The sequence below is a fragment of the Apium graveolens genome, chromosome 1 (assembly GCF_009905375.1).
Source record: "Apium graveolens cultivar Ventura chromosome 1, ASM990537v1, whole genome shotgun sequence".
In the NCBI taxonomy this organism is placed as follows: Eukaryota; Viridiplantae; Streptophyta; class Magnoliopsida; order Apiales; family Apiaceae; genus Apium; species Apium graveolens.
The window spans coordinates 90,981,508-91,004,635 of NC_133647.1; the positions used below are offsets into that span (position 1 = coordinate 90,981,508).

At 33.7% G+C, this 23,128-nt stretch overlaps 1 protein-coding gene across 5 annotated transcripts in view; it reads right to left on the minus strand.

The window, feature by feature from the left end:
• LOC141665043 (very-long-chain aldehyde decarbonylase CER1-like) overlaps positions 1–17,895 on the minus strand; it is a 44,281-nt gene extending 26,386 nt beyond the window's left edge. The window contains exons 1-4 of one of the 5 annotated variants that reach the window (XM_074471035.1): positions 17,779–17,895; positions 16,542–16,765; positions 12,225–13,822; positions 1,239–1,283 (exon numbers count right to left, since the gene is read on the minus strand). Coding sequence is in view for 2 of the 5 variants with exons in the window: in XM_074471045.1 (XP_074327146.1) it covers positions 13,486–13,771; positions 16,542–16,765; positions 17,779–17,838 (570 nt within the window). In the remaining 3 variants the exon portion in view is untranslated. Of the gene's footprint in view, positions 1–1,238; positions 1,284–10,525; positions 10,991–12,156; positions 13,823–13,855; positions 14,868–16,541; positions 16,766–17,778 lie in introns of those variants that run through there. The other 4 variants (XR_012552067.1, XR_012552068.1, XM_074471045.1 and 1 more) reach the window with 4 other exon arrangements.
• Between the last annotated feature and the right edge of the window lie 5,233 nt (positions 17,896–23,128).

Consider the following 23,128-nt stretch of genomic DNA (forward strand, 5'->3'; position numbering starts at 1 on the left):
GCGCCACTCCGCGCTTGCATAATGCGCCACTCCGCGCCTGGTCACTGCCCGATACCACTCTGTGCCGGGCAGGCCACATTCCAGTCCCAAAATAGTTATATCTTTTGCTCAAAATCCTTTTTCGAAGGAATAGGTCGTTAAAAGTTGACCTGTAAATAAGATGTTTTATTCATCACTTTTAACTCAATTGATCTTTGGGAGTTGTCGGATTTTTGAATTTAAAATCATTTTCAAATCCCTATCTGTAGTAGGGTGACACGTATATTACTCACTTGTTCTTTATTGAACGAGGAAGCAAAACTCTTATGCTGCAAGACTAAGTTCCCTAAGGTTTTGATACGTTTCAAATGATTAATCTCTTTCAAGAGTTTTGAATAATTTAGAAAGTACCTTTGGGAACTATGTCTATTTTTAAATAAGTTTTTAGAAGTCCGAAGATATTAAATATCTAAGGTCTCATAATAATTTAAGAGGGATTCAATGAATTGATAAAATCTTATAAATAAAACATCTCTGTATAAGGTTCAATGAATTGATAAAAACCTTCTATATAAAATATCTCTGAATATGGTTCAATGAATTGATAAAATCTTAAGTACAAAGTATTTCGAATTAAGGTTCAATGAATTAATAAACCTTAAATACAAAATATTTCTGAAATACAAAATATTTCTGAATGAGGCCCAACGAATGGAGACACCTTAATCAAATAATCAAAACAGGGTTTGGTATCCTATAATTGCTCTTTGAATAGTTAAATCTTTATTAAATAACGTGAAATGATTTATAAACTATTCAGTATATTTTTAAATACTTTCTGGATATTTAATAATCCCTTAAGTATCGCTTTATAAAATAATCAATCAAGTAAGGGTGTCCCTTAAATGAATAAACTAATATTTCTCGAAGTTTAAGTCAAAATCTCAATCGTTTGCTTGATATCTATATTACGCGAAAGGTACTTTATTTATGGAAATAGAAATCTTTCGCGTCCGGCTCTCTCCGGAATTAAATCACTATTAAAATATCTCCAACTTCCATTATCATATATTATATTTGAAATATATTTCAATTTCTCATACTCGTGTAAAACGAAATTTGTTTTCGTAACAATCGCATAATTCGTATGCATTGATCTCATAGACAAGCATATATATTTGAAATATAAATCATGGCATCAATATCACAACAGTATATATATAGCATGGATAGTATGAGATAGGGTTTCAAAAACTTGCCTCGAGTAATCGAAGTGGTATGGTCTCTGGTGTTTGGTTGGCGATCTATAAACAAAAACCAACGGTCTAAGTTAGTACGCGATTAACGTCTCGCTTTTATTAAGCAACTTTCGCAACTACTCAAGTATAACGAATCTCCGATCGTCACATTCTCAACACTTATATTCTCATTTTATAACATGGTCGGGTTTTGAAATCGATCGTTCGCTTTAGAAAGTCCATTTCGAGTTTTAAGCTCGAACGTGAGAAAATGTTCGTCAAAACTAGGTTTTTTATGCGTTTCTCGCTTGCGCTCACTTTACCAAAATATTTTTATAAAATCGAAAAATTAATATTTTCCCAAGATTCTTTTTGGACAGTCTTCTCTACTGTCATATCCATTTTTCATAATTTTTCCAGAATCTCAAAATTATTTTAAGTCCTTCAAAATCACATGCAAGTGGACTTAAGTGCAGTTGGCTAATCGCAGAAATGTTTTACACTAAAACGACCATAACTCCTAAACCGTAAATCTCCTCATGATGATCTACACATGTATAGAAACTATAAAATAATATCTATCTAGTCATGGCCAGTGGTTTTCAAATTTTAACCATTTTCATGGCCGAATGTCTTGCAGAAAACAGATCAAGTGCAAGAATACCCAAACTTAATTTCTACTACTTGATCTTAACACAATCACTATCTATAACCATCATAAACACAAGTACTTCTCAAGATCCACCCACATGAACCTTATATGCTCTATCTAGTATCACATACATGGATTACAACTCAATATCTCAAGTCTTTAGCAAGAACATAATCAATACAAACTCAAACAAACACAATCCTTTGGATCTTAACACTACAACAAACATAACTCTTAAATTCAACCATAAAACCTTAAAAGGTTGAAAGTTATACCTTCTTGGATACTAGGAAGGTTAGTGCTAGGATGATTGAGGCTTGGTTTGCTTAGAAAACACTTAGAAGGGCTAGACCCTTAAGAAACAAAACAAAGAAACAAGTTAAAATTTCGGAGTTACCTTTCAGCACCTCATTCAAACATTTTTATAAAATTGAAAAAAAATAATTTGAGGCTGAAATTTGGTACGAAGCTTACCCATGATATAGAAAAGCTATGGTAAAAATGTCATGATATTTTAATGAGTATATTTTTAGTTATGAATTTTTCTTTCTCCCTTGCTCAGAAAATCCGAACTGCTGGAATGAAAAATGGGAGAGCTTTAAGTGAGGGAAAAGGGGTTGTTTTCTTTTGTGGCTAAAGTGTGGGAGTGTATAATGAATATATGGGATGTATACAGCAGATTTGACAATAATTTGGAAAAGGTATGGGTTGGTTTGATTGTGTGGTGAAGTGAGAAAAGGGAGAAGTATGGCTTGTGTACTTGTTTGTCTACCATCACTATTCAACACTATTCCACTAACTATTCTAGTTAGCTTCTAATCATCTAGTTACACTCCTAACTACTAGTTAGGACTTGGTTATGCATGGCCAACTTGCATGGGATTTAATTTCTCATTCGTTTATTTATCGTAAATGCAATCGTCGTTCCATTGCGATAGTTTCCATGTATAACGACTTGTTTCGTAACGATTTCTTTTATCGCTTATAATCCTATAACCAATTCCATTCCTTCTCTTGATCATAGAAACACCTTGATATATTATTTATTTCACGTAGTATTCCCGGTTCTACGCCATTCTTTACGGATACGAAAACACGTAGTATAATTGTGAATCTTCGAATTCCGTCGGCTTTTACATTCACTTATTTTCCTCGATACACAAGAATATGATCTCGGATTCTCAAAATTCCACTATTCATTTTATGATGATCCCCATACGTATTACTTAATTAGCTCAAGTTATTATTCACAGAAGTTTTAAAATATTACAAAAATCAGGGTTCTTACAGTCTCCCCCCCTTAAAAGGATTCCGTCCCGGAATCAACTCACAAATAGATGGGGGTACCTTTCTCGCAGGTGGCTCTCTAATTCCCAAGTCGACTCTTCGACATTGGGATGTCTCAATAAGACTCTGAATAGCTTGACACTCTTGTCCCTGAGTACTTGCTCTTTTCAACCAATGATTTCAACTGGTTGCTCAATGTAGGACAAATCTAGTACTTACTCATGTTTCACTATATTCTTGGTATTCGCATTATACTTTCTCAACATTGGCACATGAAAAACACTATGAACCTGTTGAAGGTTTGGAGGTAAAGCCAATTCGTATGCCACGGTTCTATTTGTCACAAAATCTCAAAGGACCCATATATCGGGAACTCAACTTCCCTTTCTTTCCAAATCTCATCAGTCCTTCCCATGGTGACACTTTCAAAAAAACCTGGTCACCCACTTCATACTCTCTGTCTTTTCGTGCTAAGTCGGCATATTTATGTTGTCGGTCTTGGGTTGCCGCTAAGCATCCTCTAATCAACTCAACTATGTCCCTCGTTCTTTACACCAAGTCGGGACCTAGTAACTTTCTTTCACCAACTTCATCCCAGTACAAGGGTGAATGGCACCTCCGACCATACAGCGCCTCATGTGGGGGCATTTCTATACTCGCATGATAACTATGATTATAGGCAAACTCTATCAAAGATAGGTGTTCATCTCAATAACCTTAAAAATCAATTACAAAATTTCTCAACATGTACTCCAATGTCTGAATGATTCACTCATTTTGTCCATCGGTTTGGGGATGGTATGCAGTACTCACATTCAGTTTGGTTCATAAGCATTCCTGAAAGGTCCTCAAAAAAATCTGGAGTTGAATCGGGGATCTCTATTAGATACGATAGCTACAGAGACTCCATGTCTTATCACAATTTCCTTGATGTATAGCTCTGCTAATCTATCCACCATATAGGTTTTCTTGATTGGAAGAAAGTATGCTGACTTGGTCAGTCGATATATAATTACTCATATTGCATCACGGTTAGCCTTAGCTCGGGGAAATCCTACCACAGAATCCATGGCTATTTGTTCCCACTTTCACATCGGAATTCCTAAGGGTTGTAGGAGTCCCCTCGGTCGCTGATGTTCCACCTTCACTCTTTAACAGGTCAAACACTTACTGACCCAATTGGCCACGTCTCTTTTCATGTTGGGTCATCAATAATATTCCTTTGGATCTCAGTACATCTTGGTACCTCCAGGATGAATTGAATATCTAGAATTATGTCCTTCGCGTAAAATTTCATCTTTTAATTCTCGAACATTCGGAATCCAAATCCGGTTCGCATACCTCATAATTCCCTTCTCATCTTTCTCACATTTGACTTATTCTCAGTCAAAGATTCTCGCTCTTCATTCGTCTTCTCTTCCTGATAATGTCCCATCTTTTCTAACAATTCCAGTTTTAATTTGATCTCAATTAGTCCATCAGTCCCTTTACCAGTGACTTCACCTCTATCTCCATCTCCTCGAGTTCTCTCACTAGTTCCTCCGGCGTTGTCAACATCTTGAGTCTCTCTTTACTACTAAGGGCATCGGCCACCACACTGGCCTTCCCTGGGTGATATAAAATCTCACCGACATAGTCTTTCATTAACTCTAACCATCTCCCCTGTCTCCTGTTGAGTTCTTTCTGAGTAAATATATACTTAAGGCTCTTATGGTCAGTGTAGATCTCACAATTTTCTCTGTATGGATATTGTCTCCAATTTTTCAAAGCAAAACTATTGCTGCTAATTCTAATTCATGAGTAGGGTATCTTACTTCATATTCCTTCAGCTGCCATGAGGCATAAGCAACCACTTTCCCATGCTCCATGAGCATGCATCCTAATCCTTTATGTGACGCATCACTATAGATCACAAATCACCCTTTCCATCGGGCAATGCCAGTACGAGGGCTATTACCTAACTTCTTTTCAATTCCTGAAAACTTTCCTCACATTTTTCATTCCACACAACCTTTTCCATTTTGCAAGTAGGCCTAATCAAAGGTCCTGATATCTTAGCGAAATCCCGTACGAACCTCTCATAAAACCGGTTAATTCCTAAAAAGTTCCTACTTCCGTAGGTGTGGTTATTGTTTCTCATTGGAATACTGCCTCAACATTGGTAGGGTCAACTAACACTCCTTCACTGCTCATCAATTGTCCTAAGATCTGAACTTCATTTTTCCAGAATTCGCACCTTGAGAATTTGGCAAACAACTTTTCTCTTCTTAATGCTTCTACCACTATCCTCAGATATTCCGCATGTTCTTCTTCCATTTTAGAATAGACTAAAATATTATCAATAAAAAAATAATGACGCACACGTCCAAATACTTTTTAAACACTCGATTCACAAAGTCCATGAAAGCTACTGGGGCATTCTTTAGCCCGAACGACGTCACCAAGAACTCATAATGTCCATACCTCGTGCGAAATACGGTATTTGTTCCCTGTTTTAATCTTCAGTTGGTGATATCCCGTTCTTAGATCGATTTTCGAAAAGTGTACAACTCCTTCAAGTTGGTCAAACGAATCATCATTTCTAGAGAGAGGGTATATGTTCTTAATAGTCAGCTTATTCAGTTCCCTATACTCTGTGCACAATCGCATACTGCCATCCTTCTCTTTGACAAACAACATTGGTGTGCCTCATGGTGACATATTAAGTCTCATCATTCCTTTGTTCAACAGTTCTTGCAACTGTGAAGTCAATTCTTTCATTTCAACCGGGGCTAGCCTATATGGGGCTTTTTGAAACTGATGCCGTTCCTGATGCTAATTCGATAGCGAACTCTATCTCTCGGTCAGGTGATATTCCTGAAAGGTCTTTGGAAAACACATCCTCAAATTCGTTAACAACTGGTATGTCTCGTACATCGGGGCTTCTCTCTTGGTACCCGCCACGTATGCTAAATACGCTTTGCTATCTTTCCTCAATAATTTCTTCGCTTGAGCAATATTCAAAAATTTCTGGGTCTGACGCTGACCCTTAATCACAATTTCCTTGCCGTTCGGCATTCGGATTTTAACTTTCTTTCCTTTATAATCAATCTGAGCACCATTGCTCGATAACCAATCCATTTTTAAGACCACACCAAATTCTCTCAGCCTGAAAGGAATTAAGTCCAACTTAAAGTCCTTCCCTCCTAGTTCCCACTTGCAGATTAGATGAATCTCATTAATTGGAACAACCTCTCGATTCACTATTTTTATTCGCAATAATTCTCGCGTTGGAATCACATTAAGTTTTAACTTGGCCAAAAATCTCGCGATATAAAATACTTAGTTGCTTCAGAATTAAACAAAATATTTGCAGTAACCAAATTGAGTAAAAGGTTACCTGCTATCACGCCCTAGCTGGGTTGGGGCAGTTGCTAGAATAATGTCCTAGTTGGTTGCAATTAAAGCACCTCGGTAGCTATTTTCCCAATTACATACCCCGGGATGTTTCTCCCCACATGACTTATGATCTGGTAGGGGTGACCGAAACTGGTTATGAAACGTAGTCTTATATTGACCACCTCCCTGGGCGATACTCTTGCTTACCGGTTCGCTAAAGCTATTTCCGCCAGCTACGGTAGTGGCGAACCTGGTACCCACTGCGGGTTGGGACACCACTCCCCTCTCAGTCCTAATCGGAAACTTCTGTTTATCACTCTGCCGCCTTGGCTTCCGAACTCCTCTTCTTGCTCTCTTTCTCTTTTTGACTTTGCTCACTCTCTGCCTCTACAATCGAGGCCTTTTTGCACATAGTCTGTTATCTCAAATAATGACACTCGATCTTGAATCTATTGTTTCAGCCCTTGCTGAAATCTCCTCGCCTTTTTCTCTTTCGTGTTCACAAACTCCGGCACGAATCTCGACAGTTCAATAAATTTGGCTTTGTACACAGCCACTGACATCTTATCTTACTTAATCCCTAGAAACTTCAACTCCATCTGAGCCTCCATAAACCTGGGAAATACTTTTCCCCATGTGATAATCACATCAGTCTCCAGGGTTCCTTTAGGTTCCCACTAATAATTTGCTTCTCCTTTTAACATATAACTGGTGAACACAGTCTTTTGCGTCTCTTCTATGGGCACTATCTCAAAGCTCTTTTCCATTTCTTTTAGCCAAGCTCTGGACTTAATAGGTTAGCAGTACCTTGAAATTTCTGGGGGTTTTAACCACTTAAAGGCCTTAAAGACATTAGTAACTGGAACATGATCCACCTGGGTTGAGGGTGACAATTTAAATTCTCTCGAAGAAGATTCATAATTTGGTCCATGGGGTTTCCTCTCTGGCCTTCCCCCTCGCTAGTATCCATAGTTTCTTCTTCATTATAATCCTCTAAGCCGAATTCATTATATTCGACTTCCTCGTGTTCTTGGTTATTTTGGTTTACCAATTCAGCAGGGTTTGCTCTAGTTTCCCAATATGTCGGGGTGGCATCGTTATGCTATTATAAAAGATCACCAATATAACATTATTCGCGTCTCTACTCATTATGTTAAAGTCGCTTAATAACTCACTTTGTCACAAATACATTCTTCATTCCTCTTTAGTTACTCGCAACGTTGTGCCCACGCACCTGATTTGATGCGTTAACAAAAGACGACATCCTGCCGAGAATATACACGTAGCTCCTAGTGACATCCCACTCTTGGAATTCTGTGTCAGACTTATTGGTCTTCTCCTCCAGTAGTTCGGAGCTTGCTGCGTTGATTGCAGGAGCATGAAACTTTTCAGAAATTATTCTGTCGATTCGCTGTTCGTCATGTATTGAACCCTTATTATCGGAACAATACTTTCAACCAATTCAGGTAACGTAATAACCTTAATAGTAAAAGAATTAAGCATCTTGATTCTTGCCTAATATGTCTCCTCAAGGACACTCTATAAAGAGCTATGAGTGGCAAGACTCGGGTTTTCCAATCAACCTATGGTATTGGGGTATCGTCTTCATCCCGCTTTCTCCGGAGACTTAGCTCCACTTCTATATCAACATTATAAAAAAAATCATGTACAATTTTCTCCTTTCCTCATTATGTCGATCTTAAACGATTCCATCAATTTCCGTATAACACTTCACATAAACACTTCAACATAACTCCTGGTAGTCCATCAACAAACTCTATTGGCTCAACCAATGGACTCTCTTTCGCATATAACTCTTAGCAATCTTTTCTCTGAGTGCTACAACTCATTCTCTTCCCTTAATGTTGGCTTTTCAATCGACTGTTAATAACTCAACCAATGCCTCAACTCTTAAGGCTAAGGTCCCCTTGGGTACTACCGTCGCGACTACTCCATGGTAATCCGACTACGAACTCGATGAGAGTTCTTGTTAACTTTTAGATCCTCAGTCTACCCATTTTACTCTTACTGCTTCCAAAACTTATAACCTTTGGCTCTGATACCATTTCTGTAACACCCCCAAATCCAAGGTCGTGAATTCGGGTCGTTACGATCACTTATTAATTAAATAATTCTCTTTTCATAATATTACTCGACCTTTTATTCAAACTCACATACACACAGGTTATATGCTTGGAAACATTATCAAATAAATCATTTCCACTTATCTACCTGACGGGGCTGGCGCACAAAAAGCCTACGGAACTCATGAGCGTTCCTTACCCGCCTACGGACAGCAGTCCTGGTCTGATCCATGCTGGTAGTCTGTTGTGATATGATATATAAAAGCAAGGGTGAGCATTAAAGCTCAGCAAGGTATATATCCCCATAATTAAGTATGTAAGGATAAATAAAACCAATAATTATACTTTGTATCTCCAAAGCGTTCTGAAAGTTTATATGCTTATCAAATTTATAATATTCTCAAAATCAACTACAATAGTATATCCATTGAATACTTGTATTCATCTCTTTCTCAAAATCATTTTATACTCGTACTCATTTTATTTCAAAATCTCAAGATGTTACTCGAACCAAGATTCTCAAATGGGTGTGATATATATTCATCAACATCCCCATTTAAAACTCAGCCTTATTGGCAGATTTCTCAAATGGATTTGATATATAATCATCAACATCCTTATTTAAACTCAGCCTTATCGGCAGATTTCTCAAATGGATTTGATATATAATCATCAACATCCTTATTTAAACTCAGCCTTATCAGCAGATTTCTCAAATGGATTTGATATATATTCATCAATATCCTTGTTTAAAACTCAGCCTTATCGGCTATCTGTTGTATATTTCACAACAGTTTTTCCAAAATGGAAGAAAGGGACTATACTGGAATAAACCACGTATCGGTGATCAGCCGAATACGAAATTTTCTCTACTAGTAGAAGGAATACAAACCTAGCCGCCTTTGGGCTCATCAAGACACTACACGGTGGTTGCCCATTGCCGTGCAAGTCCGAAAGTCAATGGTCACATAGACCATATAACCGTACAATGCGCCACTCCGCGCTTGCATAATGCGCCACTCCGCGCCTGCTCACTGCCCGATACCACTCTGTGCCGGGCAGGCCACATTTCAGTCCCAAAATAGTTATATCTTTTGCTCAAAATCCTTTTTCGAAGGAATAGGTCGTTAAAAGTTGACCTGTAAATAAGGTGTTTTATTCATCACTTTTAACTCAATTGATCTTTGGGAGTTGTCGGATTTTTGAATTTAAAATCATTTTCAAATCCCTATCTGTAGTAGGGTGACACGTATATTACTCACTTGTTCTTTATTGAACGAGGAAGCAAAACTCTTATGCTTCAAGACTAAGTTCCCTAAGGTTTTGATACGTTTCAAATGATTAATCTCTTTCAAGAGTTTTGAATAATTTAGAAAGTACCTTTGGGAACTATGTCTATTTTTAAATAAGTTTTTAGAAGTCCGAAGATATTAAATATCTAAGGTCTCATAATAATTTAAGAGGGATTCAATGAATTGATAAAATCTTATAAATAAAACATCTCTGTATAAGGTTCAATGAATTGATAAAAACCTTCTATATAAAATATCTCTGAATATGGTTCAATGAATTGATAAAATCTTAAGTACAAAGTATTTCGAATTAAGGTTCAATGAATTAATAAACCTTAAATACAAAATATTTCTGAAATACAAAATATTTCTGAATGAGGTCCAACGAATGGAGACACCTTAATCAAATAATCAAAACAGGGTTTGATATCCTATAATTGCTCTTTGAATAGATAAATCTTTATTAAATAACGTGAAATGATTTATAAACTATTCAGTATATTTTTAAATACTTTCTGGATATTTAATAATCCCTTAAGTATCGCTTTATAAAATAATCAATCAAGTAAGGGTGTCCCTTAAATGAATAAACCAATATTTCTCGAAGTTTAAGTCAAAATCTCAATCGTTCGCTTGATATCTATATTACGTGAAAGGTACTTTATTTATGGAAATAGAAATCTTTCGCGTCCGGCTCTCTCCGGAATTAAATCGCTATTAAAATATCTCCAACTCCCATTATCATATATTATATTTGAAATACATTTCAATTTCTCATACTCGTGTAAAACGAAATTTGTTTTCGTAACAATCGCATAATTCGTATGCATTGATATCATAGACAAGCATATATATTTGAAATGTAAATCATGGCATCAATATCACAACAGTATATATATAGCATGGATAGTATGAGATAGGGTTTCAAAAACTTGCCTCGAGTAATCGAAGTGGTATGGTCTCTGGTGTTTGGTTTTCAAATTTTAACCATTTTCATGGCCGAATGTCTTGCAGAAAACAGATCAAGTGCAAGAATGCCCAAACTCAATTTCTACTACTTGATCTTAACACAATCACTACCTATAACCATCATAAACACAAGTACTTCTCAAGATCCACCCACATGAACCTTATATGCTCTATCTAGTACCACATACATGGATTACAACTCAACATCTCAAGTCTTTAGCAAGAACATAATCAATACAAACTCAAACAAACACAATCCTTTAGATCTTAACACTACAACAAACATAACTCTTAAATTCAACCATAAAACCTTAAAAGGTTGAAAGTTATACCTTCTTGGATATTAGGAAGGTTAGTGCTAGGATGATTGAGGCTTGGTTTGCTTAGAAAACACTTAGAAGGGCTAGACCCTTAAGAAACAAAACAAAGAAACAAGTTAAAATTTCGGAGTTACCTTTCAGCACCTCATTCAAACATTTTTATAAAATTGAAAATAAATAATTTGAGGCTGAAATTTGGTACGAAGCTTACCCATGATATAGAAAAGCTATGGTAAAAATTGCATGATATTTGAATGAGTATATTTTGAGTTATGAATTTTTCTTTCTCCCTTGCTCAGAAAATCCGAACTGCTGGAATGAAAAATGGGAGAGCTTTAAGTGAGGGAAAAGGGGTTGTTTTCTTTTGTGGCTAAAGTGTGGGAGTGTATAATGAATATATGGGATGTATGCAGCAGATTTGACAATAATTTGGAAAAGGTATGGGTTGGTTTGATTGTGTGGTGAAGTGAGAAAAGGGAGAAGTATGGCTTGTGTACTTGTTTGTCTCCCATCACTATTCAACACTATTCCACTAACTATTCTAGTTAGCTTCTAATCATCTAGTTATACTCCTAACTACTAGTTAGGACTTGGTTATGCATGGCCAACTTGCATGGGATTTAATTTCTCATTCGTTTATTTATCGTAAATGCAATCGTCGTTCCATTCCGATAGTTTCCATGTATAACGACTTGTTTCGTAGCGATTTCTTTTATCGCTTATAATCCTATAACCAATTCCATTCCTTCTCTTGATCATAGAAACACCTTGATATATTATTTATTTCACGTAGTATTCCCGGTTCTACGCCATTCTTTACGGATACGAAAACACGTAGTATAATTGTGAATCTTCGAATTCCGTCGGCTTTTACATTCACTTATTTTCCTCGATACACAAGAATATGATCTCGGATTCTCAAAATTCCACTATTCATTTTATGATGATCCCCATACGTATTACTTAATTAGCTCAAGTTATTATTCACAGAAGTTTTAAAATATTACAAAAATCAGGGTTCTTACAATTTTCTACAGCATCCCATTCGAATGCATCACGCTGGAGAAAGATCTTCTTACGAAACTTCCAATCATTGTAGTTTTCAGCACCATGAAGCAGTGGTGGATAATTGTTTGAATACCTATCTGGTTGAGCCATAGATCGCTAGCAAAATAAACACTAAAAAGAGAATTAAATGCACCTGCTCTGATACCAAATGAAATTCGTAGGCTCAACAGAATTAGTTAAAGTGCAACTGTTCACAAATGAGACAGTCTCTTTTGTCTTAGCAAATGAGACAGGCTGTAACTGAATGTGACAGATACTATATATTCAGCAGAATGTAAGTTGCAGAAATATAAACATGCAATGCTGGAAATATGTTAATGCAAGAACACCAAATCTTTTCACTTGGTTCGGCCCCTATACCTAGTCTGTGGCCTACATCCAAGTCCCCATGCCAACTAGCATAGAGAATGTATTATATCCACTTAAATAAAGTACTTACAAACTTTCCTTGATTATAATCTTGGCCCTGAATGAAAGAACCCTTTCCTTAGCACACAGCTACCTAGCACACAGCTACTTGTCCTTGATCTTGTAATCAATATTCCCACAACCCGGGACAAGTGATACAATACACCTTTCTTTCAAATACAAAGATAATAATGTGACAGATGACAACTCGACTATAAACTCTTAATTAACTGGATAATCAATGAATATAATTAAGAGGATGTTTTTCTCAGAAAGATATAAGATGGAAAGTGCAGAGAGTTGTATGTTTCTGAAAAACATCAAGTCGGTTTATATAGAAAACATGTAACGGATATAATGTATTTCAAACTTTTTTAAAGATAATAAAAGATAAGATTAGGTTTGAAATATTTGAATGAGTAAAACAAGTAATCCGTTAGTATTGTTTCTTGAAAGAGATAAACCTGAGAGAGATAAGGAATTTGAAATATGTTAGGTTTATCTAAGATAGAGTTTGTTATGAAAAGATAAGTCAAAGGTTATCCAGTTAACTAAGTTAACATTAAACAAAACTCTAATACTTATCTAACTAACTAACAATCTGATTTGTTGTAGACTTCTTCAATGCATCATCAGAAATCACGGATTAACAGATTCTTTACATGGCATGCTGCGAATTGGCAGAGAAATGCCACATCCACAAAATTATATACAAAAAGTTTCACATAATAAATATGTGGTAGACATTAATTGGAACGAGGCACTGCATTCACATCAACAACCCAACTAAAATATCACACATTATGTTTGTCACATTATTTTGTAAATTTTTTGTAAACCAAATTTTGTACATATAGCCCTGCTCGAATTGGCAGATGGGAGCGTCAATATATCGAAAGATATTATGAGCGAAGGAAGAGAGACATACGTAGGTGTGTACATGATGTATTTGAGAGGAGGGAAGATGGTGAAAAGCTTCCTAGGAATGAGCTCAAAGTTGCAGTGCCCCAAATTGTTCATGAAATCAATGTAAGTTACATAACCAAATACTACAACAATAGAGCTTGTCCCCGTCAATGTCAAGTCGCAACCGGCCCTAGAAATAGGGTAAAATATGATACAATTTCTGCAAACGGATGAATCACAGCTGCATATATATATATATATATATATATATATATATGCACCCACATATAAGTTCAAATATAATAAACATTTTGAAAATGTCAATACAAAATCTAAATATTCATGCACACATGAAAATGAAAATTTTAAACATGATCACTTATACCATGCCAGATGATAGAGATTATGAGATTTATAGATTATCGCTATTTTGTTGGAGGATTTTAGAATCTGGATTGAATACAACTCCTAAAGCTTGCAGATAAGTTTAGCACATGCTACATTATGTAAATAGTATAAAAATTTGCAGGATTTACTAAACTACATTGCATATTTAAGAACCAGATATAGGCCTAGTTTGCCCAACATTTAACTGTTAGTGATTAATTAAAAAAAAACTATTGAGTAATCGATTGAGTAAGCTGTTTCGATTAGCAGATTGATGTAATTGTTTTGAATAAAATTGTTCGATAATTAGGTGTTTGAATAAGCGACTTGCATTTCCACTAGATGCGATATTACCAATCCTCCTAATTGACAAAATTTCTCGGAGTAACTTTTTCAAAAATTAGTGCACGAGTCCAAATTACTATTTGAAAGTAATATTTAAATCTGTTAACCATCAAACATCAATATTAGAGGATCACCCAAACCTGTAACTCGAAACACGACTGTAATATAGTTTTCATAGTTTGGTAACTAGTATTGAAAGTTTACCCTAAAAAAATTGGTTCAACTAGTATAAGTAATGTATTAAATAAGTAACAAATTCAGACAAATTAAATTTCATAGCAGGCAATTAAATATCTAGACATGTGCAAAGGAATAGAAATGGATAGATAGGCTCAGTCACAATAGAGGAATGGTGATGAGAATGATAGCGAGAGTAGAGGTAGTGGTGGTGTAAAGCTCTGTGAAGCCAGTAGTAAAAATATTCCACAGGTCCAGCATGAAGCAAAATTGCTATAACAATACCATCCGTCCTCCATAAAGGCAGATTAGACCCTCCCTTCAGCAACAAGTTTCCCAAATAAAAAAATATCCCATTTAACAAAATTTGATCATCCCTGTTTTAGATTTTTAATAGTATCAATAGATAACGACGGATATTACATGAATTTTATATATTTCAAATATAATAAAAATATTAACAACAATTATTATTATAGTTAAAACAATATAAAAAATATAATTTAGATTAGGATTAGAATTAGAATCAGAATAAGTGATTTAATGTATTTGCTAAATAGAAAAAAGACAACGTATATAATTATTTTCTTATTAGAATTTTAGTTCTAACAGGGACATACAACACAATATTTAGTTTAGTGCATATAAATATTGGGAAACATACGGGAGTCTATTAAAAAAATAATAATAAACCCTAAAACTGCATGTGGAGAATGAAAACACAGGCGCCGAGTTGGTCCGTGGTTCACTCTGTTTCTTCTTCATATCAACGATGAGAACAGGTACTACTTGTACTACTAATATAGTATTGTGTAATTAATTAAATAATATAATGCTAGTTGTGCAGATTCTTTATTACGATTATAGCATTAATTAAAATCTTCATTAGCATGACATGTGATTTTCATGTCTGGGTACATGATGTATTACAAGTTGTAATATTAGAGTATTAAAAATTGAAAAGTGTTAGATCTGAATTATTTGTCTCAGATGATTTTTTAAAATTTTGTGAGAATATTTTTATTTTGAACCCTTAGTGTGATTTATGGTATACCGAGTTAACGAGCTGTAGGGTACTACAGCCATGTCATTACGGCACCAGTGACATGACACTTCCGTGACAATGTAATTGGTCACGGCGTATCCTTCTGTTAACTCTTGGGAAGAGCTTTTGCGCATTTGATATTTATTCAGGATACATGGATATACCCAGAATTTGATTTGTGATTTGATTTATGGCAACGTTGTATATATCGTACACGTTATCCATTCTGTTGCACGCATTAGGTACCCTATGATGTGTGTATTTGTATATGTTCTGATCTTGGTATGAAATATCATAACCCCTCGTTGCTTCAGCCTTACTTATTTTTAAAATTGTTGTTTTATTATAAGTTGCTGATTATTTATTTCTGATCCCTTGATTTATAAACTGTAATCCAAATCCGTACTAGGCGTTTGGCTCATGACGTATTCTTTTTCTGACAGGTGCTTAGGGGGATCTGGGATGTGTGATGGAGAGCTCCCCCATTTCGTTGATTAGGCATTCTGACTTTATCATTATCGAGATTTAATTATTTAGAGATTCGGCATTTATATATTTGTTTTAGACAGTTTGGAGATTTAATATTATTTTTAAAGATATTTAGACTATTTAATTATTTTTTAGAAATATATTAGTACTGTGTTTGCAGGTTTATGGATTTTAAATAATGAGTAATGCTAGAGGTACAAAAGAAGGTTACAAAAAATTGTCACAAAATGACATGACATGAATGATGTGATACAATGAAAAAATTTAATTGATCCTATTAATGTAACTGTAGGGGTTCCATTTATATTTAGCCAACCAATATATCACATGTGACATTTGTAACTATTTTAGTAAGTCATTTTGTTTCTCTAATATTTTCCTTAAATAATATCTCCTTTTATTATAAAAGGGTGTTACATATACCGAGGCTTTTTCTGATCAAAAGCAACAACATGAGAGTCATAATCAAAAGATCGGTGTGAAGAATTATTAGTACAAAATGGATAGGAAGGATTACCAGTTACTCTCTCTATCAACCTGCTCAAACTCGATAGTTTTGTCAAGAATTCTGTTGTTGCCTTTGGCCGTTCTGTAGCGAGAGAGAGAAATCCAAATCTGGTTGTGAAGCATTCTCCACAACAGAAAGGGGAATATAAGAAAATTAGTCAAGTCTCTTCCATTCTCTTCTTTTGTTAGGTACGAGCAGATGCTGTGAACCACAAATGGCGCCAGAACCACATACTGCAGTTTATATTTCATTTAACATAGGATTAGTCAAATCCAAGACTTAAGCTTGTGTAATCACTACAAATAAAATAAAACAATAAATACGACCGGTTAAAATTCGGTTATATTTAGTTAAATTCGTCAGCTTCTGGTCGTTTTCTGGTCGTATTTAGTTAAATACAACCAGTTTTTGGCCCGGTCATATTCGCTTGAATCATATTTAGTAAATAAGTCGTATTTAATATACGAACGACTAAATTCGACTAAAAGCGGTCAAACTTGTTTTTCATTAAAATTTGAAAAATCCCGTCCAAAAAATTGAATTTTTAAATTTTTTTGAAACATCTGCTTAAAACATAAATTCGAGTGTATATGATTAAAAATATTATTCTAAATTCGAGCGGCCGAATTAACCAGCACCAAATTTAAAATATAAATCATGAGTAGTAACGGAGCAATGTCTTAAATGAAGATTATGTTCAACCCTCCTACTTAACATTACATAACATTAAAATATAAAATTAAATTAATTACTAAATTATAATACATATGTACATATACAAAGTCTAGGTCTAGGGTTAGGTTTTGTAGCAGAGAGTTCAATTTTGGAGAAAATGATGTGGATTTGATATAATTCTCAGTCATCTAAAAATATGCCTAACAAGTTTATGTCTTGGAGTAACTTTTTTTTACTTTTTAGTTATATTTTCGAATTCTTGATGCATTTCGGTCTTACCAGGAAGATTTTACACGAATTTTATATTAGTATATTCTACCATAACAATCTTTTTTTTTTCAAGTGCAACTGTCAAACCTTATGTTGTTACTGCGGTGTGGTACACATATATATATGTTAAAAATAGTTCTAAGTCAACTACCTAAGTTACAATCTATAATGTGCGTTGTGCGGAAGATAATACTGAATATGTAAAAAATGAGGAGTAATTACAAATCCCAGAATCAACCAAAGGAGTTTAATTTTCTGAAACAAGCTCAAGAATTTACAAAAGCTGAGAAAGAGAGTATACCTTGTAGCTTCCAAGGCGTGCCCATGGCCAATCAGTGAGAATGCCTGGGTTAGTAGCCATGGCCTTCTATCTTGCTTCTTTCTTGTCTGTCTTGGTTCTGCTTCATTTATAAATAGGCACACTTACACTTATTATTATTAACCCGTGTATCAAGTTTTATTTGTATAAAATTTAATCTTATAATAATTCATGTAAAATACAAATTAAAAATTTAAAATAAATAAATGCTTTAAATTATATAGTTAAAAAAAATCGAATTCAAGTGTAATTATAGAATTTTAGTTTTTTTACTAATATGACTTATAAATCTAGTTATAATTCTAGTTATTTAATTAATTATTTTATTTGTTATATTAATCTAACATATTAATTTTTACTAATAAGATTATTTAAAATTAAATCGGCACTCGGATAAACACTGGCAAACAGAAATTAATATGAAAATAAAGTATACAAATAGTAAAAGTCAATTCGTATTAGTTGAGATTTTATTATATAAAATTATAAAAATAGTTATATAATTTTTCTAGTGAGTACCAAATTTGGTAATTTTGTGTTCTAATAGAACATGAGTTATAGTTGATAATTAATATTTGTAATGTGAAATACTTAATTTGTGCTTTATCAAATTAGATTAAAATATATTTTAAATTAAAAGCAAATAGAGTCTTGGATGAACACTAACCGATAGAAAACAAAGTTTAAAGAAAATATAAATTAATTTGTATTAGGTGAGTACCAAAATTTGGTAACTTACTACTCTTACGAATTTGTATTACGAATTTGTATTAGGTGAGTACCAAAGTTTAATATGTATTAACTTACTACTCTTACGAATTCAACAAAATTTTACATAAAAAGTTTACCTAATCATTATTTATAAAACCATTTTAGCTATTAGCATTACTCAATGCTCAGAATATATACTCTATATCAATAAGCGAAATCATATTTTATTGATGCAAAAAGTATCGAATTAACAAAGTAACAAATTTTGTTACTTAATTACCTAAAGTATATTGACTTCTATTCTATCTAAACTTTATTTTTATTAGTTAGTATCTATCCAATGTGTCTATCTACTTTTTATTTCAAATTAAAAGTAGATAGACACATTGGATAGATACTAACTAATAAAAATAAAGTTTAGATAGAATAGAAGTCAATGTACTTTAGGTAATTAAGTACCAAAATTTGTTACTTTGTTAATTCCATACTTTTTGCATCAATAAAATATGATTTCGCTTATTGATATAGAGTATATATTCTGAGCATTGAGTAATGCTAATAGCTAAAATGGTTTTATAAATAATGATTAGGTAAACTTTTTATGTAAAATTTTGTTGAATTCGTAAGAGTAGTAAGTTAACTATATTCAATAATGTTATTTTATTTTTATTTTCAAATTCTTAAATATATATATATATATAAATTTCATGTTAAAATAAATATAATTATTTAAATAAATATAGGTGAAAATAAAATATAAATTTAATGAAAATATATTGTTTATAATTATAATCTGATATATGTTATGATTAAAAAATAATAACATATAGAAATATGATCAAACACAATTAATAAACATTATTATACATCTATTATAAAATATATAACTACATCATATTAGATTTTATTATTCTAGATTTATTAGTATTAAAAATATTAAATATAAAATAAGAACTTCAAAATATATGTATTAAATATTATATGAATATATATATATATAGAGAGAGAGAGTTGGGTTTAGTAGAGAACCATATTATTTGGAGACTCTGGAGAGCTGTATAGATGAATACAAAGTGAGAGACATATAATACTTAAAAAAATATTGTAAAAAAATAAATTAAGAAAAATGAAAGTCAGAACATATTGTAGAATTTTATAAATAGAGTGAAGTACCTAAAATTATAAAGTGTAGTACTTTCAAACCTAAATAAAAAAAATATAATGCAACTTTCAAATCAAATATTATCTGAAAAATATATTAGAAAAAATAGAGTGAAGAATATATTGTAGATTTTTTTAATAAATAAAGTGTAGTAATTTAAAATATAAATTAAAATGTATCATCTAAAATAAACAAATAATATATGAAAATTATATTCAAAAATAAAATTTCAATACATAATTTAGCCTAAATTTATGTGGAATAAGGAAGAAAAAACTACTTAGATGTATGTACAGTACTACGCCCTTAATTTTAGATTTTATTTTATACACATATAATGTAATGTGAGACCTCCATTTCTACCCTAACAGTCTATAAACAGGGACTGCAGATCTCCAAATAAAAAATAGACTCCACTAAACTTTTGGCCTATATATATGTATTAATATTGAGAACCCAGGTTTAGGTTCAAATATAAGGAAGTGAATATTTTAGCCAATGACTACATATTCAAGATCTAAAATTATTGCTAAGAGAAGTTATGATTGGAAAATTAAAATGCTCATAAGGAGTCCAAAGTAGAAATAAAAAAGGGATATGGGGTCTGACATTTAGAAATCTTATCCCGTCTCCTTAAGTATTTTTTTTATTTGATGTCTTATTTTGGCCCCTCCTACAACCTTTAAAAATTTCAGAATTTTAATTGATAAGCCTTGTTTGTTCAGTTTATAATAGTGATACACTATATAATTTGAGCTATATTTTAGAAAAGCAATTGTTTCTCCCAAAGTATGTTGGGTGCTCATATTTTGTTCTAATTTGACCCTTCGTCTAATACTAATCCACTCTTTAAGTTGAGCCCAGAAATAATCTCATAATGCAATGTACATGTTACATGTCGGGCTTTAGCTGATGGTGAGGACAAACCGATTCTACCGAATAAGAAAAAGCTATGAAATAAGACAGAATTAAAAGTCAAAAACTGGATGAAGAAAGCATGGTACATGTATTTCAGCATTTGGGTTCGTATCTCAATTATTCGTCCACCATACAATGTTATACGAAAAGAAATTATACTCCACGACTAATAAGTGTTCTTGAACGCATTTTAAAAGCTTATTTGCTAAAATATTATGTTGCACACCTCATAAAAAATAGAACTGAATAATCAAATAAAATTTTAGTATTTATTTATCAACTTTTTAAAGTAATATCATACATAGTATTTGTTTATTTTCTTGTTAGTTTTTATTTGCTTTGAGTTTTGTTTTCGATGTTTTATTTTCAATAAATTTGATAGCAAAAATTATGGATTTTGGATATGCAGATCGAAGATTATTTGTATCAGAAAAAACTACGAACTGCTCGAAGAGAAAAATGCAGACACTACAAGAAAAACGGGTAAATACAACCGACCAAAAAATCGGTTGTATTTAGTTAAATTCGACCGTTTCTGGTCGTATTTAGCCAAATACGACTGATTTTTGGACCGGTTATATTCTTTCGAGTCATATTTAGTAAATCGGTCGTATTTAGACCAAATTTAAAAATATCACCCAAAAATTGAAATCTTTTAAAAAAATTCAAAAAGCCCGCTCAACAATTAAATTCAACCATATATGATTCAAAATATAATTCTAATTTCAACCGAAATCGGTTGACTTAACGAACACCAATTTTTTTTAAAAAAAATCCCTAGCCGGAGTTTTGAATCAGAAAATTTTTCCGTCATCTTCTACGGTCACTCGGAAAATATCCGGCGAGTTCAAAAACAAACCAAACAGCTACCAAATTACGGCGACAATCAGGTTTTTCGACAAGCTATTCCATCATGCTAAGATAAAATACACACAAACAATGTAATACAATATCCGTCCAAACTTCGGCGCCCAAACTCCGGCGCCAAAATTCCGGCTAACACAAAACTCAAATTAAAACTTAACCTAGTAACATATTATATAAACCAATACAAAATTATACGAAGCTTCTATACTAAATCAAACTAAAGGAGAAAGGGGCTGTGAGTTTGTGCGAAAAAGAAGCAGGAGCAACTTCTTTGTTCTTCTGCTTGTGCGGTTCTGGTCGCAACACCGCCGTTTCCCAGTTCTAGTATAACTCCGATTTGAAAGGGGTATGAGCGTGAGGGAAGAGAGGGGTCTGAGACTTGCAGTGGGGTGGGGGGAAGAGAGAGAGGAAAAAAAGAGAGGGGAGAGAGAGAGAGAGAGAGAGAGAGAGAGGCCGGAAAAAGAGAGACGAGGGAGGGTGGGATCCGCTAACCTAACGCTCGCTACATGGGTACTATTGTATAAGTCTTTTGTGGACCACACTCATTGCACGGTCAAATAAGCATACTTGTGTTGTTTTGTTGTTAATTAAAGCATGAATCCATATAAAACTCCATTATAAGAATTGAAGTGTTATAATTTATTTTGAGTCTAGCTTTTATTTTATCTATAACTTTGCGATTGCTTTGATGAGTAGTGAGTCATGATTATTGATCTAGTGGCGATAGTATATCTGTAAGCATTTGCACACACGCACGTCTCTGGTTTGTAGGTTCATTTGTAAGGTTTGATTGATCTTTATGCAAATAACTGCATTTGTTGAGATGTTGTTTGTTGATTGGTTTAGTTATTCTATTGGGGATCGTTGCATTCATGAATTTTTATTTCTTGTTCTTTGAGTTTGTTTATGCTTGGGGACAAGCATCGATTCAAGTTTGGGGGTATGTTGATTGGTATTTAAGACACTTTATATTGCTCCATTAAGCTTTGAATTGGTGTATTTGTACTCAAGTTATCGGTGTTTTAATGTGTTTTCTAGTGTTTTTGCATTTCAGGCATTAATCCGGAATTCAGGTGAATTAGCATTATTTTGGTGCTAATATGGTGTTAGGATGGTGTCAAAGGAATAAAGCTCGGGAAACCAACTCATTGCAGCAAGAAAAAGAAAGAAAGCAGAATTTTATCCAGGAGGCCATCGCGCCCGCGCTGTCATAGCACGCACCCGTGCCCGTGCCCAACCTTCAGAGACACAGCGCGCCCGTGATGATCAAGCGCGCGGTCGCGCAGGTTCGGGATGTTAAAATCCTGATTCTACTTGGCTTACATTTGGAGGACTTCTACTTTGCATGGGCTGCTATATATACCTAAATAAAAGATTTTTTCAGGAGAGACGTAACGGAACTTAATGAGAAGACGACAAGAAGACCTATAGCACAATTCAACGAAGGCGGAGAAGATCTAATCTATTCTTGTGAATCTTTGTTCTAAGTTGTAATCTTGGATGCTCGTTTCTTGTTTTGTGAACCTAATACTCTGGATTTCGTACTTGATTTATTATTTGTTTATAAAGACTACGTTTATTATACCATGCTTTCATCGGAACCCACATTGATGCTGAGTCCGATTATGGGCTAATCGTTACCGTGGGGTTCTAGCGGATTTATTTATGGATTTC